The following is a 23,042-nucleotide window of genomic DNA, read 5'->3' as shown; positions in this document are numbered from 1 at the left end:
CATGTGAGTATTTACATGTACTCCCATAGGTTTCACCTGAGTATTTACACTGGCTTCATATGTAATCCTACAGGTTTCACGTGAGTATTTCCACTGGCTTCATATGTAATCCCATAGGTTTACATGAGTATTTACATGTAATCCCATAGGTTTCACCTGAGTATTTACACTGGCTTCATATGTAATCCTACAGGTTGCATTTGTAATCCAATAGCTTTCACGTGAGTATTTACACTGGCTTCATATGTAATCCTTTAGGTTTCACGTGACTATTTACAATGGCTTCATATGTAATCCCATAGGTTTACATGAGTATTTACATGTAATCCAATAGGTTTCACGTGAGTATTTACACTGGCTTCATATGTAATCCTACAGGTTGCATTTGTAATCCCTTTGGTTTCAGGTGAGTATTTACACTGGCTTCATATGTAATCCCATAGGTTTCACGTGAGTATTTACACTGGCTTCATATGTAATCCCATAGGTTTACATGAGTATTTACACTGGTTTCAGATGTAATCCTTTAGGTTTCACGTGAGTATTTACACTGGCTTCATATGTAATCCCATAGGTTTACATGAGTATTTACACTGGTTTCAGATGTAATCCTTTAGGTTTCACGTGAGTATTTACACTGGCTTCATATGTAATCCCATAGATTTCACATGAGTATTTACACTGGCTTCAGTTGTGAGTCAGAAGGTTTTGTCCTCCATTTCTTGCCGTATTTGCAGCCGTGATGTGCTTCACCTCAGCTGACTCCCTAACACGCCCTTCCACCATAGCCTTGAGGTGTATGGTAGTTTAGAGGAAACACAAATAGGTCTAGGTTTGTTTACACCAGGGGTCTCATTTATTGAAGTTTCTGATGCACAAGTTTGTGCTCAAAGTTGTGCTTGGTAGAGTTATGATGCCAGAATCAGTCTCTCGGCGATTTTCTCAGTCTGACATATCAAAAGCAAAACTTTGGATGAAATCATTTTCATATTTTCCCAAACTATGGCTGTTATAGACACCATACATATGGTATACACTGTGTAGTTTATACACTATCTTATAACGTCCTTACAAGTCACACCCTGTGTGTGAGATACTGAAGGAAATGCCAGGGCAAAAGAAAAGTATTCTCAGCTGCACAAGATCAGACATCGTCAGTCCTCCATTTACAGTGTTGTCTTTATTTGCAAGAAGACACACATCACGTCTGGGATTCTGCCGGCGCGAACAAACAGGAAGCAGGTCGGCCAGTCACCTCAGGTGCCCGCAGGCATGGGCGCCGGCTGACTGGTAGATCACATGACAAAACAAAATTGTTGTCAGTATCACTCAGACTGTCTGATCACCTGGAAACTGCAGCTGTGATTCGCTTAGCTGACAATTTAAAGGGCCGGGTCACTCCAACAACTAATCACATGCCATGCAGAGAGATTCGGTTTTATGTGCCCACGTTTAGAATGACTGAAAAACTCTGCTGCCTGTTTGACCATGTTTGGGGATTACATTGTCATTAGAAGCTAATACTTCAGTACCCTAAAATATAAAACCAAAACAGTACACAATAAAATGCAGAAGTCAAGAAAGGCCCGTGACAGCGGGTTACTTTTACTTGTCATCCTGAGAAAACGGCTTTTGTCTTCTAGATGAACAAATCAATCAACAGTAATGAAGACTCCGCTTTCATAAAAGCATAACAGCTTTTTAAGCTTGGGTGTCGGTGACGGCCGTAGATCGCAGGAGTTATGGTTTCACTTTGTCCATCCGTCCATCCTACGTGATACCTCAGAGGGAAGTTCATGGGTTTTGGCACAAACATCAACGGGGACTCAAACTGAAAAATATTTTTTGTGGTCAAAGGTCACCGTCATCTCACGTGTGTGATTTGTTTCCCATCCTTGTTAACGACATGTCTCAGGAACCCCTTCAGGAATTTTTTTTCCGAGTTTGGTACCAACCTCCAAGAGGTCTGAAGGATGAACTGAAAAGGTTTTGGTGGTCAAAGGTTACTGTCACCTAACGCGGGCAAAGTCTGCCCATCCTCCATGCCGCGTCTCAGATGTGTCTCAAGAGATTTTTTTTTTCAGAGTTTGCATAAACCTCCACTGGGACTGGAGGAAGAACTGAAAGGATCTTGGTGGTCGAAGGTCACTGCGACAGGAACAGAGTAGAAGTAGCTGTTTGTGATGAGCCAATGGTGTCACGTGGCATCACTTCCTAATGTTCTGCCTGTGCCGCGTCACCTTTTGCCAGGCCTATTTCAGCTTTAGAGGGCAATAATTTCCAAACGTGGGCAAATATAATGTAACTCTCTACCTGGCAGGATGCAAAAAAGAAGTAAAGGAAATGTGAGATAACAAGCGTTTACGTATTGAGCCATTTTAGGTCCTTAAAACCACATTAATCAACCACGTGGGAATCAATGAGGAAGAATAAAGTGTTTCCTTCTTGTATAACTTCTCAGACAAAAAATAACAACGATTCGTGACAATATCATGAGCTGATGATGCATTTGCGTTTTTAGGTCCAACTTGAAAGTTTTCATCACACCGGTGCTGGTGTTTCTAACAAACCTTGGCCTCTCAACACAAGTTCACAACTGAAAAACACTTTTTATAGACATTTACGCTCCACAAAGCAAAGTTGTGCTTTTGCAGTCCATATTGAAAATCCTCCAACGTCCCCATCATCGAGCGGGGAGTCCTAGCAGGTTGCAGGCCAACATGGGTCACCACCTGCGTCCCACTAGTTTGTTAGGAGACAGCTGCATCCGCTCATGCATCAAAACCTGCACCGTCTGTTTCCTCGGATGAAAGCAAAGCATGACAGGTCACAATCAAGTCCGTACTGTAGGTATCTCTGCAGCAAAGTCCATATACATTTAGAAAATATAAACTTCCTCTCTTGTTGCTTCACTAAAACCACATGTTATTATGATTATTTTACATTTCTGAACAAGTACAGCCCCAAGTGTTGCTCAGGCCCTCACACTTAAAGCTGAATGAATGAATATAAGAACAGTTCCCTTCCAAAGACACACATGGATTTGAAAAAGTGACTTATGCTCATAGAAACTGACTTATCGCATTAAAATGAAAGGTCAACATTTGGCAAAAGAGAACACTATGGAGGTCAGAATGTGTAACTGTACTTAACTTGCCCCCCCCCCCCCCATGTATTCTGTATTTGGAAGTGAACTCTTCATACCTGCACCTTAAAACACAACAAACAGTCATTGTGATCTACTCAATAATATGTGCTTCCATCTAACATTTGGTTAACAGAAAAAGATGAACATGTGGCATTGAAATTAAGAGTAAAGCTGAGTGAGCAGTGCTCCATGTATACACACACACATACACGTGCGCGCACGCGTACGCGTACACACACACACACACACACACACACACACACACACACACACACACACAAACACACACCCATCTGGTGGAAGTCATCTTCACAGTTCTTCTGAGTCTTAACATTTACTATTTTTCTTTCACATCAAGGAATGTTGAAGGACAAAAAAAAAACCTTTTTTGTTTGATTTTATATATATATATATATATATATATATATATATATATATATATATATATGTATATATATATATATATATATATATATATATATATATATATATATATATATATATTTCTTTTTTTGGAGTGTTTCCCGCTCTACATTTTCAGTGTCACTTCACTGTACACTGTCTCAACCCATCGGCCCTTCCACCGTATTTTCAGATGAACGATATCGTATGCAACTGTTCGAGTCCAGCAGATGTGAAGCGAGAAATGGGGTGTGTACTTCCTGGTTTGCCCCACCTTGTCACCGGCGGTCTTCTCAAAGGTGCACAACACATCTGCTCTGAGTCATGATTCACAAAAAGAGATAAAGTGTGATTTTGTGACAGAGAGGGAAAGGGAGGTGGGGCAGGACAGAGCTGATCCTTCCCTTGTTTGACACATAGAAATGGCTCTTTCTCTCTCTCATACACCCCCACCCTCCCCAGGTTCAGTCGGTGGATCGAGGCCAGGTGAGCGAGGCCTCTTATTGGTCACAGAGCAGCAGCAGAGTGGGCAGCAGCCAGCCAAAATTCAACATCAGGGACAGGCGGACCGGCTGGGCTCCGTGGTCCGACAGGCTCGGAGAGGGAAGAGTCGAGTCTCCCTCATCGCCCCACAATCTGTCATTCTCGTTTACCTAAAGAAAACAGACATGATAATTAGTCGTCCTTGTTTCTGTACCAGAATAAAAGATTCCAATACCAGCCGCTGCCAAAAACTGATCCAGCTGGAGCTATGTGGGTTTGATGGCCACATATTCAAAGAATGAGGACATTGCTTCTTATTGCCCCACAGCTATCTGCTGCCTTTACTGTGCACTCCTCCAGTCAGTGCAGTCGAATCTCTCAAGGGTTCCCTTCTTCACTGTCCATCAATGGCACTAAAACTTCAGGGTTCCATCAGATGTCCAGGCCACTTTCCTCTGCACATCTCTCCACAGAATAAAGCAGCGGGCAGTGCAACACTTTGAGCCCCATTCAGGAGAGGAAAAAACCCCACAGGGCACATTTAACGATGTGATAAGTCTGATATTAGTCATTAAAGCAGCACAGTAGGAAGTTCCAGGAAATGCATTCAAAGCCTGATGACATGAAATATCTTAAGCTAGCAGAAACCACAGACACTATTTCAGGCATTTGACTGGCCACCCACTCAAAGACGAGGGAACCGGACATTCAACAATGCCAATTTAGCTCCTTGGTCTGACTCCTGCAGCCCTCTGTAAAACTGATGGAGCTCCACCAGACAAACGCGGGGTGGTGGTGGTTGGCGAGGTTGAAGGGCAACAGATGGCTGACAGGTGAACACACTCCTAACTGTTGTACACACACAGCTAATGGACGCTAACCAAGTTCTGGCCCATGTCAGCTCGGGTTTCACCTCTAACGACTGTGCTGTTCGTTTAGCTTCTGGTGTGTTTTTACTGATTCAAAATTCTAATTTGTTGCTTTATTAATAAAAACAAGCCTTGCTCAACTGTTGGTGGGGTTCTGCTCCTCAGAAGCTTCATGTTTGTTTCAGAGCAGCATTTGTGCTAACTTGGCAACTCACTTGCTGTCCAAGCTTCACTGTGTTGCCCCCCCCCATGATCCATTTGTTCTAATCAGATGTGGGCAAAGACAGAGGTTTAATTTCATCACTTACACTAAAACCTGAGTCAACAAACTACAGGCTCGGGCTATTTGTTCTAGAAGAGTCCATCCATCCATGAGCCCGCTGTGACTCGCGCGTCCACGTCCTTGTGTCAGACACTGCTAAGGCCCTGCTAGCAGTCAAAAGCCCCACGTGATCCCTTTTAAGCCACCGTCAGCCGCTGACGCAGACATGATTCCGGTTTACCAGTTCCGGGGGAGACGAACACATCATTTCTGATAAAGACTTTGTTTTTTATGCTTTCAAAAAAGATAATACATTTGTATGTTGTGAATATTAAAACCTGGTGGAAACTGGTGCAGCGAGCAATGCAAAATTAATGACTTATCACGAGAGATACTCCACTTAAAATTTCAATAAATAAGATAAAAGGAGGGGAAAGAAACATAATATGAGGACATTGTGAATAAATTATTATGGTACTGTACTACTGAGGACAATCAGACCATAATTAGATGTCAGCAAGACTCAGGAAATCAATTATTAAAGTGAAATGGTTATTTGAAATATAGTAGATGATCCAAATGCTTACATTTAAATATGCATTACAGTACGATTTTAGCAAGTGCATTAACTCAGTGTTTTCTCTTCATTCATCTGTTGTGCTTGTGGGAAGACGGTTGTGCGAAACCCAAACAAACGCAACCAAATCTGGTATAAACATGTCGAAGCGGAACTGTCGTTGTGCTAATGCTGAGTCACCTTTGCTCTGGGCCAAGCAGCATCGCCCCGGTTCATTTAATTTTGTTGATTTATCAGAGACAGGTCTTCAAATATGTTGGTTGAAGAGTTGTATTTCTGATGATATGACTCAGAGGCAGCTGCCCTGCGCTAATTTACTGTTTTAATTAACTCTGGTATTGACTCAGTCAGCCTTGATTTAATCCTGTATGGATACTCTTCTATCAGAGGACCAAATGTGTGTGTGTTCTTCAACAAAACGTCACTCCTTTCGCTTCATCTCTGTGCAAAGCTCCGGCAGAGAACAACTCAAGCTGCTGTCAAACCTGCGTGTGATGACGTGGCGTTGCAGGGCCAATACCTGTGTTTGGGCCCTTTTCTTTCTTTCCCTCTCTGGAATTAAGTAAGCGGCCTAGTTATACACTTAGCTTGTGAAGTTTATTTATATCTGCTGGCAGAAAGTCAAGGATGTTATCCACAGAGTGGTTCCCATTAGGAGCCAAACGCAAAGAACAAATCTCCTCTACATGAATAAAATTATTATTTATACATCTGTTGTTTCATTTTAAATAGGCTGCCGACTTTATAATGAAGTTTCAACTGTTGTTTAATTTAGTATTCAAAGGCATAAACCACATTAATGATGTTTATAGAGCCTTTATATATGCGTGATGATGAACTTCTGGATATTAGAGAGCCAGACCAGAACTGAAACACCCTGCAGACCTCTGACATCACCGCTCACGCTGGGTCCAGATGCTTTTGCTGAAGTATTTACGTATTTGTTCATACACAGTTTATTGAAGGGAGCGTGTGTTTACGTCTGCAATCACGGTGCAGTTCATACGCAACTGTGTCATCGGTGACTTGGAACAGCACCGTAAACAAATCCACATTTGTTCACACTTTGTTTTTCCATTAATTTGATCACATTGTTTATTTTCAATTTTGTGTGCTGGATTTTTCCTTTTTACAGTAGAACAACTTTCGTTTCGTCTTCGCAGCAAAGCACGTCACATGCGTGTGTTTACAGCTTCAGTCCGGTCACCCTCAAGCCTACGTTATGAGCCAGGCCGACAACGCAACTTGGGTTCCCTTCATCACACTTTCGTAGACTGGCCATGTACCTCGCGCTGTCAGAATTATGCAGATGTGATACCCCCCCCCCCCCCCACACACACACACACACACATCTGCCGCTACCCGGAGGTTAAAACAAACATGGAGTTCTGTGCAGCAATCTGACCCAGTTCAGAGTGAGGCCGTCTCCATTAGTGCCTCTCTGTTTGGGAAAGGTTGTACATCACATTTCCAGTCTTCCATTTCGTCTCACCTGAGTAGGTATCTGTGCTCTTAGAATATTCTGCTCTGTTTCCATGGAAACGCCTGGGGCGGTGGTTGCCAAGTGCGGGCTCTGGTTGTCCACTGCTGGACTGGGCATCCCGGGCTGGCTGGCACCCGTTTTCACATCCGATCCATTCCCGAAGGCCAGAATGGCGTTTTCTGGAACACAAGACACAATGTTTAAAGGCTCTTGACTGGCAGTATAATAGCAGCCCTGGACAAAGCTTTTGTCGTTTCCTTTCATGCTGGCTCATTTTCACATCAGACATCACCTCTTACTTTGCCTTTTCTCCTAAATGGTTCTTTGTAATTTGATTGGCCATTTGTTTCATTGTGACTATTCTCTTTGGTATGGAACATTCATTCTAAATTGCTTTTGGCATGACTCAAATACAAATGCATCTGTCCTATTGGGCAAAATCACTGAGAGGAGCTGCACCGAACAGAGATGAAGACAATCTGATATATTTACCAAAAAATAACACAAATATATGTATACTTCTCCTTTTATGATGAGTTTATCATCTCAACATCAAGCTAAAAAATAAAAACTGCGCCTGAAACAGCAACAAGAGTGTTAAATGTCTGTGAATAAAGTCAGTTATTCATTTAAGGAATCAGCCTTCTGAGCACACTTACAAAGACATAGCAGTACAAAACTGGTGCTCCATTTTCAGTCCAGTCCAGGACAAAAATTCTCAATATTGGTGCCACATATCAGTCATCAACTATTTTTTTTGTCTGCTCGAAAACACATATCGGGCTCAAAAATCCCATACGTCAGGCCCTTGTTTAAATCTGACAACCGAAACCAAAAATAGTGCCATCTCAAGTATTCAGCATTGTTTTATGAGCAGAAATTCACTTTCATTCGAGTAAAATATTCTAATATACAGTATATTAAAATTGAAATGCCCTGTCACTGTGGTCAAACAGAAGAAAGCCTCCGTCGGTGGCAGCTTTAGTTTTAATTACGATATAGCAGCAAGTGTGATTTACCGCGAGTCCACTAAAGGGCAAAACTGAACGGCAAAGGGGAAGGATGGTCATAGCGTGAAAACTAATGAATATGAAATAATGAGCTGCGGTGAGTAAGTCTCAGGCAGGCTGGCCGACCGCTTCCCCAAACAGGAATCATGAAATATGAACACTGAAACACTTTGACTCATTTCTGACCTTCTTGCTGGTTTTTAACTAGAAGTCTGCATCTGAAATCAGCCTCTCATTCACTATTTATTACACAGTGAATTTTACGCTAAAGTCTCAGACATCTAAGGCTGAAAAATGTATGAGATATTGTTTTGGCCATAAATTATACACACTGTCATGATTAGGCTACACGTTCCGTACGCCCTCTCTGTGGAGTGAGACGGAGGAGCGCCGTGTCTGGGAAACACAGCCTTGTTTCACACAACTTATGGTGCAACTTTCTTAGGCGAGTCTGTACGGGTAAAATACAAAAGGGAAAAAGAACAGTGGGTACTTAGATGTCAGTGCAATGGAACAAAGCGGTACCAGTCGGGTGTGACACGCCTGGCTCAGTTCAGACCAAACTGATTTGTTTGTCTAACGGAGCGATGGAACCCCCTTCCTTGCGGGCTGGGAGAGATCTCTTGTTAAAGGGTCTTGTTCTGGTTCTGTTCAAAGCCAGCGGACACAAACTCCAGCGGCTCCCTGTCTTGTCCTCCTTGTTTGTCCTCGTCTGTGCTCAGCTAGCTTAGCTTGGCTACGTGAAGTCAGGTCTCTTCCATCACCCTGGGGTGACGAGTGCTGCATTGTGAACGATTTGATTCCTCCCTTCGCTCGTCTGTTGCTTGTCTCAGTCCCCGTCAACACGCGTGGTCTCACCTCTGACAGTCTGTTTGGAGAGTCCAGCGACGACCATTTGATTATGATGGAAAAGACATTTTGAAATCCTGTTCGAGAGTCCAGACCGAGGACTATCTGAAGAAATCTGATTGGAATCACATCTCAAACCACCTCTGAATGTTGATGCGATTTACTGAAATCAAATTTCATGTGACAGTTTGTTGTCCTAAAATCAATCTGGATAAAATCTGGGTCCGCCTCGGATGAGATGCGGGCTGGCAGCCTGAGCGAGGCCCGAGGGAAACCAGCTATGTGGTACTTAGCATCTACTGGGTACATGTTGGGTGTTTTGGTGGAAAGTACATACAAATTCTACTGGGACTCCGCAATTTTGGAAAAACAAAAAACAAACATCAAACTTCTACTGAAATTACAATTCATAATATGAGAGGGAATAATCTTCATTGTGTCACTATTCACATTTTAATTGCTAAACGCGCTGTGGGGATGTGGACCGAACAAAGACGCTTTCTTGGTTGAGAAGACCGGTGCATGATGGGATGCTGCTGCAGCACAAAGACACTGCATCTATGATGGTTTTAATGTACTCCTACTACGACTATTACTACTACTAATAACTACTACCACTATAAAAACTACAAGTAATAACAAGGATAATGATATAAATTGGACAGGAGATTAACAGTTATCTGTTTCATAACTGGTTAAAACAGTGCCATGTTGTAATTTTGATATTACGATTGGTGGCCTTTTCACTTAATGACTGAAATTAAATTAATCCACCACATCGTTAGAAGATGATGAAATTTGCTTTGAGTGTAAAGAAACAAATTCAGAAAAATTAGAGGTGGCGAGTATGGAATAGTAAATAAAAGTACGTTGCAGGTTCCCGTTCTCCCACACGCTCCTCCACCGGCCGTCTCTCACAACAGGCTTCCCACATACTTGCCTGTCAAACATACAGTATCGTGTATTGATGGGGAACGTATTGGTTTGTGAGTAGTACTACTCTCTCCCACGCACAGCCCCCTCCTTGCAGTATGTGAAGCAAATACGCACATTCTCAAATAGCAGTTCTCTCTGGTGTTTGCTTTCATTCTCCACTGTACCTTTTCCCTCTAATACATATGCAGAACCTTTGTTAAACACTTTCTTTTCCCTTTCTCTTTGTTTGCTGTGCAGCCCCTTGAGGCAAATTTGTGATTTTGGGCCACATAAATAAAACGCACAGACTACATTCTCTCTTGCACACACTACTATTGTTCCTCACAGCAACCATCAATCTTTCTCCCATTTACTATGTATCGATCTCATGTGCACTATAATTCTCAAATACTCTCTTCCTTCTGATTAGGGTTCAAACCCTGAAGGACTAGAACCCTATTGTTTTTCTGTCGGTTCCTTATTATATTTGTTTTCTTTTGCCGCGGCTCAAAATGCCATCAGCTGGAACAAGCTACTGTACAGACATGAAACCAAATATGCCTGGAAATGATGTGCATATATAGAGAGATGGAGGGCCCAGGTTTTCCTGGAGGCTAACCCAGATGTTAGCATTGACCTAGAACCAATGTGATTATTCACACTGGACCCCCGGTGACTGCAGAAAATCAACTCTGAGCAAACAGAAGTTTCTGAATGTTAACATATTTGACTTTGAAGCATGAATGCAATCGCCAGAAATCCCAAACTAAACCAACAACACTGTGGACATGTGACTTCATTGCCTCCACAACTAGCGTCACGCGTCTTGTGTTTTCAGTGCAGTGACTTTTAGTGACGGCCTGATGGTGGATGAGCGATCACCATTTTAAGACACATAAATAAGTTCGCAAGTGGGGCATTTATTGGTTTATTTATGCCGTAGAACAAAAGTTCCCAACTTTTTAAAAAAATTTTTTATGGCTGTATCCCTTTAAACATCCAACCTCCTGCTGTGTTCCTCCTCTACCTTCATGGGTGCTAGCACTACCAGTGGCTAGGCTAGCACTGCTAACATCAATGCTAGCTCTGACAGCGTAGCAGAGATGGTCGGGAGAGTCGGGCTGTTGCTCTGAATCTGCTTTTTCAACTGTTTATCCACACTTGATCAAGTCAGGTGACCCACTGGGAAGTACAGGGCCTTATTTTTCCCACCCGGGAGGAAATGGACACAGGCTCACATAGAGCGCTGGCCCTCCTCCTCCTCTGATTGGCTGGCAGTCGCTGCCTTTGGGCGTGTGCAGTTTATGTGGGTCAGAGTCAAACCCAGCTGGAGGAAGGGCAAGAGTGGGTCTTCACAAAACGGGAGCGAGAAAACATAAAACACGACTTTATTTTATACACACGCAACAGATTTTTTGTTGTTGTATAACCCTGTGTACCTGCGTACCTGTGGGGTACCCCAGTGTGGGGGACATTAAAATTTCTCTTGACCACAGACCTTATTTCAGGCATGTAACCAAAAAGCAATAATATAAATACTTTGAGTCGAGGGAACTGGACGTTCTACTATTCTAACACATCTCTGGGTTTTCGAACTGATTCCTGCGCCGCTCCACTGCTCCTGGTGAAAGGGTCGGCCCCTTGCAAGGCAGCCTCTGTCGTCACTATAGGAGTGTTGGTGAATGGCGAGGGGTCGAAGGTGGAGAAGCTCTATTGAAAAGACCCCATTTACACGCACTCTTTCCCTCTATTGAGTGTATATTTCAAATTTAAGCACCTCCTTTCTTTCGTACTATCATTCTTTTTTCCCTTTCACACATAATTACCCATCACATTCTCTCCTTTCCATCTAACTCTGACATATTGTCATTTAAGAGTGTAATGGAGTATGTAAGAGACTATAATTATGGGTGTGGGTGTGTCTGTCGGAATAGTACAATTTAGTAATATTTATGGCCCATGCATATGAGAAGCTCTGAATATGCAGTCATGTGCATAGGAGGCTGAGATTGCTTGACACCGTTTGGCGCTGCCCTTGTATTTCATGTATCTATTTATTCATACGACTCTGGATTTGCTTTTTTGACTCATAGAAAACCTCCTCTTTCATAAATCTCAAACTTCAGTCAGCCCCAAACACCCAGGTGAGTGTATAGCTAACAGGATAGTAGTGACCTGGAAAAATCCACGATCCTTCTGGGCTTAATTTGTTCAAAGCTATAACACCTGAACTTTACGGTGGATGTAGACCTGGAACTGAAACTCCTTCTTATTATGTCTGAATTCATCCCCTGTGCAATTTATTTTATGTGCGATGATTGATTTTAAAGTGGGTCAAAATTATATGAATTATGCTGTAGGATTTCCATATTTGTCCGTGATTTCATTTACTCGCTGCGAACCAAGGACATTCTCAGAGCCACTGGTGGACTCTGAGCCCCATGCAGGGTCACGGGACGATGAGCACATGAACCAACAGCTGCAGTGAGAGAAGTGAGGGAAGCTACCAATCGATCAATCAGTAGGAAATAATCATTAATAGGCAGATGTTCGAGCTGAACAAGACGAGTCGATCCACAACAAATTGCTCTTGTAAATGAAACTAAATGCTGAGTTCTTGTTACAGGAACCTCCACCAAGAAGCTTGCGTTTTTGTTTGCATGTCAGCAGGATCGCACTAAAACTATAAAGCCAGTTTTATTCAAACTTTGTGGAAGTTTGAAGAGGCGGCCCGGTGGAGCAGTGGTCCTCACTGTGGCCCCCCAGCAAGAAGGTTGTGGGTGGAGCCCCAGCTGGAGCACGGGGTCTTTCTGTGTGAGTCTCCATGTTCTCCCTGTTCCTGCTGGGTTCTCTCTGGTACTCCAGCTTCCTCCACAGTCCAAAGACATCAAGAGGGACCAGGTTAATCCAGACTCTAAATTGACCGTAGGCGTGGCTGGGAGAGCCAATGGTTGTCTGTCTTTATGTGTTGGCCCTGCCATGGACTGGTGACCTGTCCAGGGGGAAGGCTGCTGGGATAGGCTCCACCCCCACCACCCTGAACAGGAGAAGAGGGAGAACATGGAGGGATGGAAGTTTGTAGAATGGGACAAGAACGACATTGACATTTGGGGGCAGATTAGTCGTGGTGTCACCTGGTGGCAACAGGAAATGACATGTTTGTTTTTTTTAATGGGATCTTCAGGACGGGTGGGAGACTCGTACAAATATTTGATCATGAGATATAATCATTAATTTCATTTCTTTATCGGTTGCAATTTTCTTATGCAGCTTCGTAGTGAATGCTACCATAGTGGTTATGATCAGGACCACAAGATTTATCGACTGATGAAACAAGAACATAAAAACTATCCGTGTGTAGGAGAGTAACTTTCAGATGGAGACCTGTAAGAGAACGAGATGCTTTTATCATCTCAGTGGGTTTTGTTTGGCCGACGTATTCAAGAATGTATCTTTTCCATAATCTGGTGGTGTCTACAGGTTCATGTCTACACACACACACACACACACACACACACACACACACACACACACACACACCTCCTTTCTTTTACGCTCGCTGAGGTTTCTCTGCTGGCTATATGATGATGTGACGCCATTCATTATGGGGGGTAAATATTAAATATTTAGTGCAGCCTACAGGAATGTGAAGACTGATCACACAAAGATGCTTTTAATCACGGTGGCACAGATGCCAAGCTAAAACTCCGGTCGCCAAACAATAGATGTTAAAGTGTTTTTGACTCGACACACAGCAACAGCTCTGAACAAATGCGCTCAACAAAGCTGCAAAATTAAATGTCATGTCCTGCTGCTGCTACCTGCAGCCTTTTCTGAAAGTGCGACCTGTCTTTCTGCTGACAGTTCAAAACACTCTCCAGTTGAAATCGTGCCTATTATGAGCAATCAAAAAATGTCAACATGTTTTTCATATAATTGTGAAAGTTTTCTATTATTTAAAGGAGGATTAATTGTTTCGTCTCAGCAGGCTGGAGGCGAGGAGTATAACACTGAACAGAACGAAGGTAGAAGAGTAGCCGGGAGCAATTACTTGCCCTTAATGTCCTTTACTATGATATTGCACGATGTACTCCAGTGAGTACATGAGGCTGATATATGTGTACACACTAAATCTGATTATGGGAGTGTGTATACACGAGCCTCTTCACCCAAATACTTGACAACACTGTTTTTACTCTGCAGGCAACCATCAAGTTACCATCTCAAGTCCAATTGTGACCGACTGTAAATAAAATGTAATAAATTAGTCAACAAAATTCGAAGCAGTTCGACTCTTGACTGAATTCCTCTCCGTCTCACTCTCCGATAATTTATAACCTCAATTTACAAGAAGTGTCACAAAGGAGAAGTGATGCTTTGACGCAGTTCCCCTGAAAGTGGATTCTAAATGTGAGACGGCCCGTCGGATGTTCACCCTGAGGTGCCTGAACCTGTGAGGTCCGCTGGTGAACGTTCAAACGGGCCACTTACCGTGGCTGAGAGGAATGTTCGCCACTTACATCCTGCCCTCTGTATGATTTACAGTCCAGCAAGTTTATGTGACTTTATACGCCCCAAAGGAAACCCATTACATCATGTTCTTGGATTTACCACAACACAAAATGACTTACGATGATTTGATGAATTAATATTCCATAAGCATTCGTGTTCATTCGGCTAATGGGCTACTCTGCAGTAATTACGTTTGCATGAAAGTCACTTCAATTAAAATATGCTCAAATGATGACATGAACGAGAGATCCATCAATTAATATCCCGAGCTTATCGTGTGAGACGGATGTGGCTGGTTAGATGGGAGAATCCATTATTCCGACTGTTCTCAGTGAAAACTCTCGGCAGTCAGAGGCAAGTCGCTGGTTATTAGTGATGGGATTTCCAAGCCTTCAGTGGAGTATCGGCGTGTGACACACTCATATTGATTTCTCACAAGATCATAACAAATTGATCATCCTCTGAGGTAGTTTGCAAACCAAATTCTCCACCAATCAATGCAGAGTCGAGAGTCGTCTCCCTTCCCTGGTGCACCACTGAGCATCAGCTGCGTGTCCGTGATGGAGGCGGTGTGTGGTGACATGCATTTACATTAGCAGGTCTGCAGCTAATTAGAGAAGCTGGAAGGTTGCTGTCACCCCTCAGCAAACCCTGCTTTGTTTCCTGGGAGAATCAGGTTTGTTTGGGCTGGAGTTGAAGCTCTTCTTCTCTGGTGAGGACCAAACCTCAATCACTGGCTAACACATGAGGGTGATGACACGTCTGGGATGCTTGCAGTCACATGTGGTCGCTGAATCCTGTGTTCTGTCTACAGGCTTTTTAACCAGCACCCTGTAGCACAAGCAGACATTCTGTGAGTTTTTATGCCTGCAGGACCATGCCGTTGCGTGATGAGAAAAGAAAACCAGACCTGCCGCAAAAAAACAGGACTGTGTCGTGCAGGAATGTTTGTGTGTCACGCAACAAACGCGTTCAGCAGTGACTGTCATGCGAGTGATGGACCCAGGATGTGTCGTGTTTAAGACGGCCATGAGGGAGAGAGGAGGACGACAAGCAGCAGGTGAGATTTCTTTTTCAATTCCTGCTTTACGTGTACAAACAGGCACGATAAAGAGAATGCAGTGTTGTATTTGAACAGCTTTATATGACATCGCACGTCCTTTTTCTCTTTAACAGCACTAGAAAGGAAATGCATGACTACAACTGCATTTTAGAGTGGAAGAAGAAGAAGAGAGGTCTTTATTTGAATAAGTACATTGTACAATTGTGTCCTCTGCATCGAAGCCGTCCTCCAGAGAGCAGAGAGCTGCCTGAGGCGCGTGAGGACCAACTCCAGATCTTTTGCCAGAGTCTTGGTCAGGAGATTATTAACCAAACCTACTATACTTTCCACGTCTTTGATGGTGGCGAAACCACAAACATGCAAACTTCACACAGAAAGGAGGCAACAATGCCAACCACCACCTTCGAAACGTGGCAAAGACAAAGCAGTCGTATTGAAGCAAACTGGGCCGAATGAGACATGCTAATGTGTAGCAACTTCTTCCCCTGAACCCTACGAGTCCACCAAACTCTGAGTATGAAAGCCACCTAAGTTGAAACACAACAGCAAGAAAACAAATTAAAGCCAGTGAGTGTGAGTGTGTGTACGTGCTGGTGTGTACGTGTGTGTGTGTACGGCAGCACCTTGCAAAAAAAAAAAAGCCTGTGCTAATGGTGCCGTGGATCATTAGCGTCTGTAGGGCAGGTGGAGCAGCGTGCCGACCCGCTCAAAGTATGCAGTTAGCGCGCTGCAACGACCCCCTGGCAGCCTGACGGATATGAGAGGCGGGAGGTGCGACTCCAGCTGCTTGCCACCGTGCCTCACCACCCGCCGTCATGCAGAGATGAAGTGCCCATTGATATCTTCAGCGGTAAGCAGTTGTGACAGTTCCTTTGTAAATGTTTGGACACGGCTGTTTAAGCACCGCCACCTCACATCTCTTTGACTTTTAAATTTCTCCCTGAGCTTTTTTTTTTTGCTAACTTCATAGGCTCCCTGAAGCCACGCTGCAGAGCACATTCTCTGCACACCCCCCTTCTTGTCCCCAACCTTCCTGACATACCTTCACTTTTTCCTGTTACACGACATAAATTCAACTTCCAGAAAAATTTGAATAATTGCAGAAATAAATGAGCTTCACCTCCATGTGTCCTCTCGTTTTTTTCCCTGACACACTCAACTTTCAGAGAATGGAGACATCCAGAGCTGCTGTACCGCATAGTGATGCTGTTATTATCGTTAAGATGAGAAGGTAAGACAGGGTGACAGCTGTTTTTTTTTTTTAAACCGGAGCATGCTCTCTTCAGTTTGAGCAGCCCCCCCCCATCTGCGAATGACTGTATTCTTCCAGGCTACTATCCTCTCTGTCCACCTCATTAGTTCGGAGGCAGGAAACCAAATTATGCTCAATTACAAAGTCATCAAAGGCCATCTGAAGTCCTGTCTCAGCAAGCAGGCCCCAGCGCACCAGCACTGGGGCCCCTTATGCAAAATCACTCTGAATTGAGTTGCAGAAAAAGGAGACAAGCAGAATAATTGACAATGGTTCTGTCCACTTGTGAAACTAAACCACCAGCGAAGGAGAGTCTTTTGGCTGCAGACGTAATGAATGACATTTCATTCTCTGTACACTGATTATATGAGGAACATGGGGGAAAGGACAACATTCAGCAGCTCTCTCAGGGCGGATTCATTGCCCAATTATTGGCTCACAGCAGAATCCTGCTGCCAATTCATTATGTACACGTTCTCCCTAAAATAGAAGTGCCCGGGCTTGGCAAACAACAATAAACTCCAATTGAGTTGAGACCGCAGTGTGTGCTGCTCGTCCATGAATTGTCCTCCATTCACGAACTTGTTCATCCGTATGATCATGTATGTTTGCTTCAGTTCTTTGCTCAGACAGGAGGAGGAGAGAGGTTTTTTTTACTCTGAAACACGGAAATGATCCCAATCTTTGTGTCTTTTTTTTTTTTTTTTTGGTCTCTACAGAACCCACAGTCACCATCACTCGGGAGCTGCTTGAGTCTCGCTACAGGAGGACATGAAACCGAAAGACATCCAACAACCTCCTAAAAAAAGCCCATGTAATGTGTGGCTCGGGAACATGCGAGACTAATCATCACATACTCTTGTCAGACGCTGATATTTGAAGAAAACTTCTCTACTTGAGGTCTTGCCTGATAATTTCATTATTTTCTCGGAACGAGGCGCCATAGCCGAGCAGCGGCAGCGGCAAGTCACTTTGTATCTGATAACAAAAACTACCATGTACAGGATCTGGGAACTGTGCACTGTCTTCATCAACTATTCTCACATATTAAGACGAATCTCTCCATATCTTCTGAGTAAGAACATTAAGATAACCTGGAACTGAACTAACATGATTCATTTTGACAGCTAAATCTGCAGCTTTGTTCATGTGTATTTAAATATTTAGATCTTCATAATTTTGCTTTTCCTTACATCCTCCATCATCATCTATACTGCATAACTGGTACCAGGTCACGTGTGGTTTTCCCAGCTGAGAACCATTCACATTTACGGGCCGTTTATGAGCCTACTGTTTGCCGCAGCACCTGGAGGGTGCAAGTTAACCACAGCTGGATGCAGTTTAGGCCTGGTAGAAGTCAGGAACAGTACACAGAGCTGTCAAACCACTGGATGACGTTTGAAGTTCCGTGCTTAAGGTGACAGAACTCTTGCCGAATGGAGCCCTACAACACGTCAAGTGCATGTATCTGAAATACTCCAAATGAGAAAGTAAACTGCAAAAATCCCCCCCCCCCCCCTTATGTCTGGAAGTTACAAAGTGTGACATTACAAACATCACACACATTACAACTCCTCCGGCTCTGGTGCAAGTTCAGACCCCCCTTAAATGGTTCATACCATTTGTGAGCCTCTTGACCTTCACTTGGCCCCGTTCAGGACATGAGAGCAAGGTAGTGGAGACCAGCGACACAGCCGGGGCTGACCGGTGCGGTTGGTTCATGATTCTGATTCTGAATTGGAAATTATCAAGGGTGAAGTGATGGATGTTAACAAGTCAAGAACTTTTGAATTGAGGGACATGTTGCAGCTTTTTGATGAGTTCTTGTCTGAGCAAACATGACCCGCCATTGTTTATCTCATCCAGGTAAGCCAGCTGATAGTGCCCAACATGGCCGCCCTTTCATTTCCAATATTTATTAATCTCAGAACGCAGATTCAGAGTGAGCAAGAGGAGTGTTGGAGATATCCGTCATTCTTATGCTGCATAAAGAAGAAAGTGAAGCTCGTGGGACTGAGATTACAACTGAGGTGCGCTGTTCTTAGGAAGCAGGAGAGACCGACAGCGAGAGAGGGAGGAAGCTTATGAACGTAAAGATTTAGGATGCACGATGACACATTTTCAATGAATAAGCGAAGGAAGTTGGATCCACACCATAAAGCAGGAATTACAGTTGTCTTATCTTCATGTGTCGCAGTCATGAAGGATGTGAATTCATTTTATCAACCAGACTCGTTTCAGAGTAAACAAACAACTGATAAACTTATGTGAGCAGCTGTCTGCACCTCTCGTGTCAGCCAGGCAGCTCCATGAGCGCGAGCAACGGATTCGTCACCATCGCCCTCCAGACATCGCAGACAGACCTCGGTGTCCCGTGCTGCTCTGTACAAACGGCGCCCCCCACCTTTGAAATCAGGGCTTCTCCCCTGGCGCTGCATCTGGAGCTATGTGTCTACATGCATCTAATTCTTGCATTTGTTGAAACAAGAGAAGCCAAGTTTGAATAGCAGGCAGGTTTCTCATGAACCCCGGTGCCTTATGTTGTGCCAGGGCCACGTCTCACAGGAAATGATGCTCACCCGATGGGAGGAGCTCTTTAAAACATTCAAAATGGTCGTCGACGGGCGGATGTTTAGACAATGAACTGGCACTGATACGATGAAGACACGTCACGACAACACAATGTAATTTTTTTCACAACATATTACGATGCTGGCGCTGCTGCAACCATGTCGGCCGTGACAAGTGCAAATGTAACAGCAACACTCTCTCATGGACAGGAGTTGTGTTGTTGCCAGAACATGTTAGCGCCCCCACAGGAGGGGCCACTCTCAAGTCTTTCCAACCACTTCCAGCAACAAAACCTGAGAAATCGTCCTCAGTCTCTATTGACTGACTTGTGAGTCTCATGTTTAAGAGGCGATTTCATTCTGACAGTGTTCTGGTCAACGACCCCCCCTCAGGAGATTGATAGTCAGAGGTAGCAGTAGCTTCTGTTACACAACCTCCCCAACAGGAAAAGAAGCTATCAGGCTTGATCCTTTGATCCCTTCTGGGAGCACAATTAACAAAAGTGACTTACAGGTAGTGTTGTTGCTGGAGAAGAAAATAATAGATCTAAAGTGTAGCACTGATCCAGAAGGACTTGCAGGGACCTCCTTTGTTCTCTTTAATTAATCTCCTTTCGTTACCGCCACTAAGGAGGTTGTTTTTGGTGCAGGTTTTGTGTCTGGGAGCAGGACTATGAAAAACCTGATCAGCTGATCAGCTGGCTCCTCTGATGCCTGACATCTCTGCCAGTCCATCCTCTGCGGCTTCAACACGTCGTTTCATCATGTATTACTGGAGGAAGGAGCCGGAGGGTTTATGCCCATCCCAGTGACGGGACCAGTCAACTGCAGGTGCTCTCATTTATAACATAATGTACACAAATACTCATTATCATAAAAACACAAATGATGTGTGTGTCTCAGTACTATGATGTGCAGGCCTTTTAGATCTCCACGTACGTGCGTGCCTTTATCGTTAATGATTTTTATTCCGCCACCTTGACATGCTGCTGCTGGTCTGTTTTAATGAACTTGTTGCTGGTGATGTGACAGCACGTCACTGGGATGTTTTTGTTTAAAGGTTACCACACACCCGATGGAGAAATACATCTTGACAGCGACGTACATGAAAAGCTACAATGTGTCTGCTACTCCCCAGAGCTGGCACGTCATCTTTGCATGTAGACGGGATGCAGCGGCACCATGTTTCTGCCACACGCAGGACACGTTCCACATTCCCAATAATTGTTTTCATTACCGCTGCCAAGATCACGGGATCGTTGGCGTTCGCTGCCTGTTGGCAGGAAAACTTAAATGTTGTGGATGACGTCTGATGACTGACAGGATGATGTTGAGGAACACAGTTAAAGTTTGGAGTCCATCTGGATCCAGAGCTGATGATGTCATACCTTCTTCTTCTTCTTCTTCTTGTTCATGAGTATTTTGGCCTTAGACCGGAGGCATCATGTTGTTGGCCTGTCTAGTTTACTTTTGCCTTAGTATGTCCTTCACTGGGATGTTAGCAAAAAAAAATGATCAAAGCAATGAAATCATATTAGCTGAGAAACTGAAGGACAAATGGTTACGAGAGGGTAACAGCGCAGGTGCAGGATACTTTAATATGATGACACACAAACAGTGGCTCACCCTGCGATGACAAATCTGTACACCTCCATTTATCTCGTTGTTTTTGAGAGTGGTTATGATCATGAACAGGTTGGCGTAGTGTGTAAAGGCAGAGAGGAAAGCGTGTGTGAGCCAGGTGCCGTAGTTACATGTCCTGTACATACCAGACCGTGTCGAGCAGCCGCCACAGGTGCTAGCGGACACGGAGGTGAGACACCTCTCGTGTCATATCTGGCGTGAACTCGGAGCCTCTTTCTGTCATAATTGAGCCGAGACAATCCTTATATAAAGTTAACAAACACCGACGGCTGCTGCAGTTTTCTTTGTACTGTCACCGGTGTCGTTGGTGTTGCTCGTCATGCCGGCAGCTTTGTAAGGAGTTGTCTCCCGTTGTTAAAAAAATAATAACCCAGAATAGACTCCAGTGTCTGCTGTGACACCAGCGGTTACAGTGTGTATTAATCTGTCTCTGCTGTCATTCTTCTGTCAACGGTGCTATCAGTCATTCAGAGGGATGATCCCCTATCAACAAGGCTTTGTTGTTGTTGTTGCTACAACAAAAGCTAGAGGGAATAGAAATGCGCTCTGAGAGCACAACCCTCCGCCAAGGTCCATGGAATATGTCCTGAGCCTGTGATGAGACTGTCCGGTGACGTGCTGAACATTCTCCAATAGATTAACACCATGACCCGCTGTTTGATTGGCACGTTTGTGTTTGGGTACCATGTTACAACTCAGCAGGATGACATTAACTCCAGCTCATCCATCCAAGTAAGAAGTAATGAAACAATGTGTCTCAAAAATGCCTCGAGTTACAACCCGAATGAGACTGACAGAAACGTGTACTTCTCTACGCTGGGAGATACAGAAGGAGAGTCCCACAAACGGTGTGATATCAAACTGTGTGTGGCATCAAAAATGTGGGAAATAAACTTCAAATGCGCCTTTTTATTTTCCCTCATGAAAACATTGGACTCACTTAACCGGATCACGAACAGGTTTTGTGTAATCCTGCTGACACACAAATGAAAAAAAAAAAAAAAAAATGAAGTACCTTCAGGCTCAGGCCCTAAAAAAAGCCAGAGTTGCAACTGCAGGTTATCAGCCACTGGCCCTCCGGATGTAGAACACATTTCCAATATGTTTCTAACAATCTGACGTAAGACACAACCCAACAACCACAGAAATCTACGTGGGAAACTTGATGGGCACACATCTCTATTTCATGGTTCCGTCGAGGGAGCATTAGCTGGGTGTATGGTTGTGTGTAGGGTAACACTGGAGTAGCTGTAGTTAACGCAGGCAAGATGGTGTGGAAATGAGAGTGTGGAGGAGGAAATGTGATGTTACAGGGAGGCTCAGCCACAGCGATCGGCACGACGGGTATTTACATTTCCTAGGAGGTGCACATCAGCCGGCGCTGCAGGTTGATTTCACGCATAAATCAAGCTTTACACTCGTTTTTTTATTTCCTGTGTCACCAATGCTTTTTTTTTTTTCAGTTTTATTAGAAAGATATCTTTGTGTGTTTCCATTGCACTTTCATGCGTATTCAAAATTCTGTTGTTTCCATTTTTGAGAGGAAATTGAAAATATGCCAAAAATGGGTGCACTGCGCGCACACATGCACACACACACACACACACACACACACACATAGGTCTTATTGTTTTATCATGACCAGCAACAGGAAGCAGGCACCTACCGTACTTAGTTATATTGGCAGTGTTAAATTCCAGTGTACCCTTCACTCCCTCAACTTGAAATGATACATGGTCTCAAGATCTTTCAAAAGCCCTTCAATCAATATAGATTTCTCCTCAGGACATTCTCCATCTGCTCAGAAAAACACATCTTCCTATCCTCAAAGGTAGTTTAGCTCTCTGTAGGCAACGTCCTCTCTCCCTGTTTTTAAAATCATACCTCTTGAATAGCAGCACCACAAGCTGCTACTGTAAAAAGCCCAAAAGGCTGGGTTTAGTGTGGGCCGGGCTCAGTCTCACAACTTTGTGCGTCACCGATGACATTCTACAGTAAAGTAC

At 43.9% G+C, this 23,042-nt stretch overlaps 1 protein-coding gene across 1 annotated transcript in view; it reads right to left on the bottom strand.

Moving 5' to 3' along the window:
• Positions 1 to 852: 852 nt before the first annotated feature.
• gfra4a (GDNF family receptor alpha 4a) overlaps positions 853 to 23,042 on the bottom strand; it is a 164,741-nt gene continuing 142,551 nt past the window's right edge. Inside the window, exons 7-8 of the mRNA XM_086182912.1 lie at positions 7,234 to 7,403; positions 853 to 4,203 (exon numbers count right to left, since the gene is read on the bottom strand). Coding sequence (XP_086039038.1) covers positions 4,051 to 4,203; positions 7,234 to 7,403 — 323 coding nt within the window. The 3' untranslated portion in view covers positions 853 to 4,050. The remainder of the gene's footprint in view (positions 4,204 to 7,233; positions 7,404 to 23,042) is intronic.

Source organism: Aulostomus chinensis, chromosome 17 (assembly GCF_037954235.1).
Source record: "Aulostomus chinensis isolate RoL2024-O1b breed Wild chromosome 17, RoL_Achi_v1.0, whole genome shotgun sequence".
NCBI lineage: Eukaryota > Metazoa > Chordata > Actinopteri > Syngnathiformes > Aulostomidae > Aulostomus > Aulostomus chinensis.
This window is presented reverse-complemented; position numbering and strand designations above follow the sequence as displayed.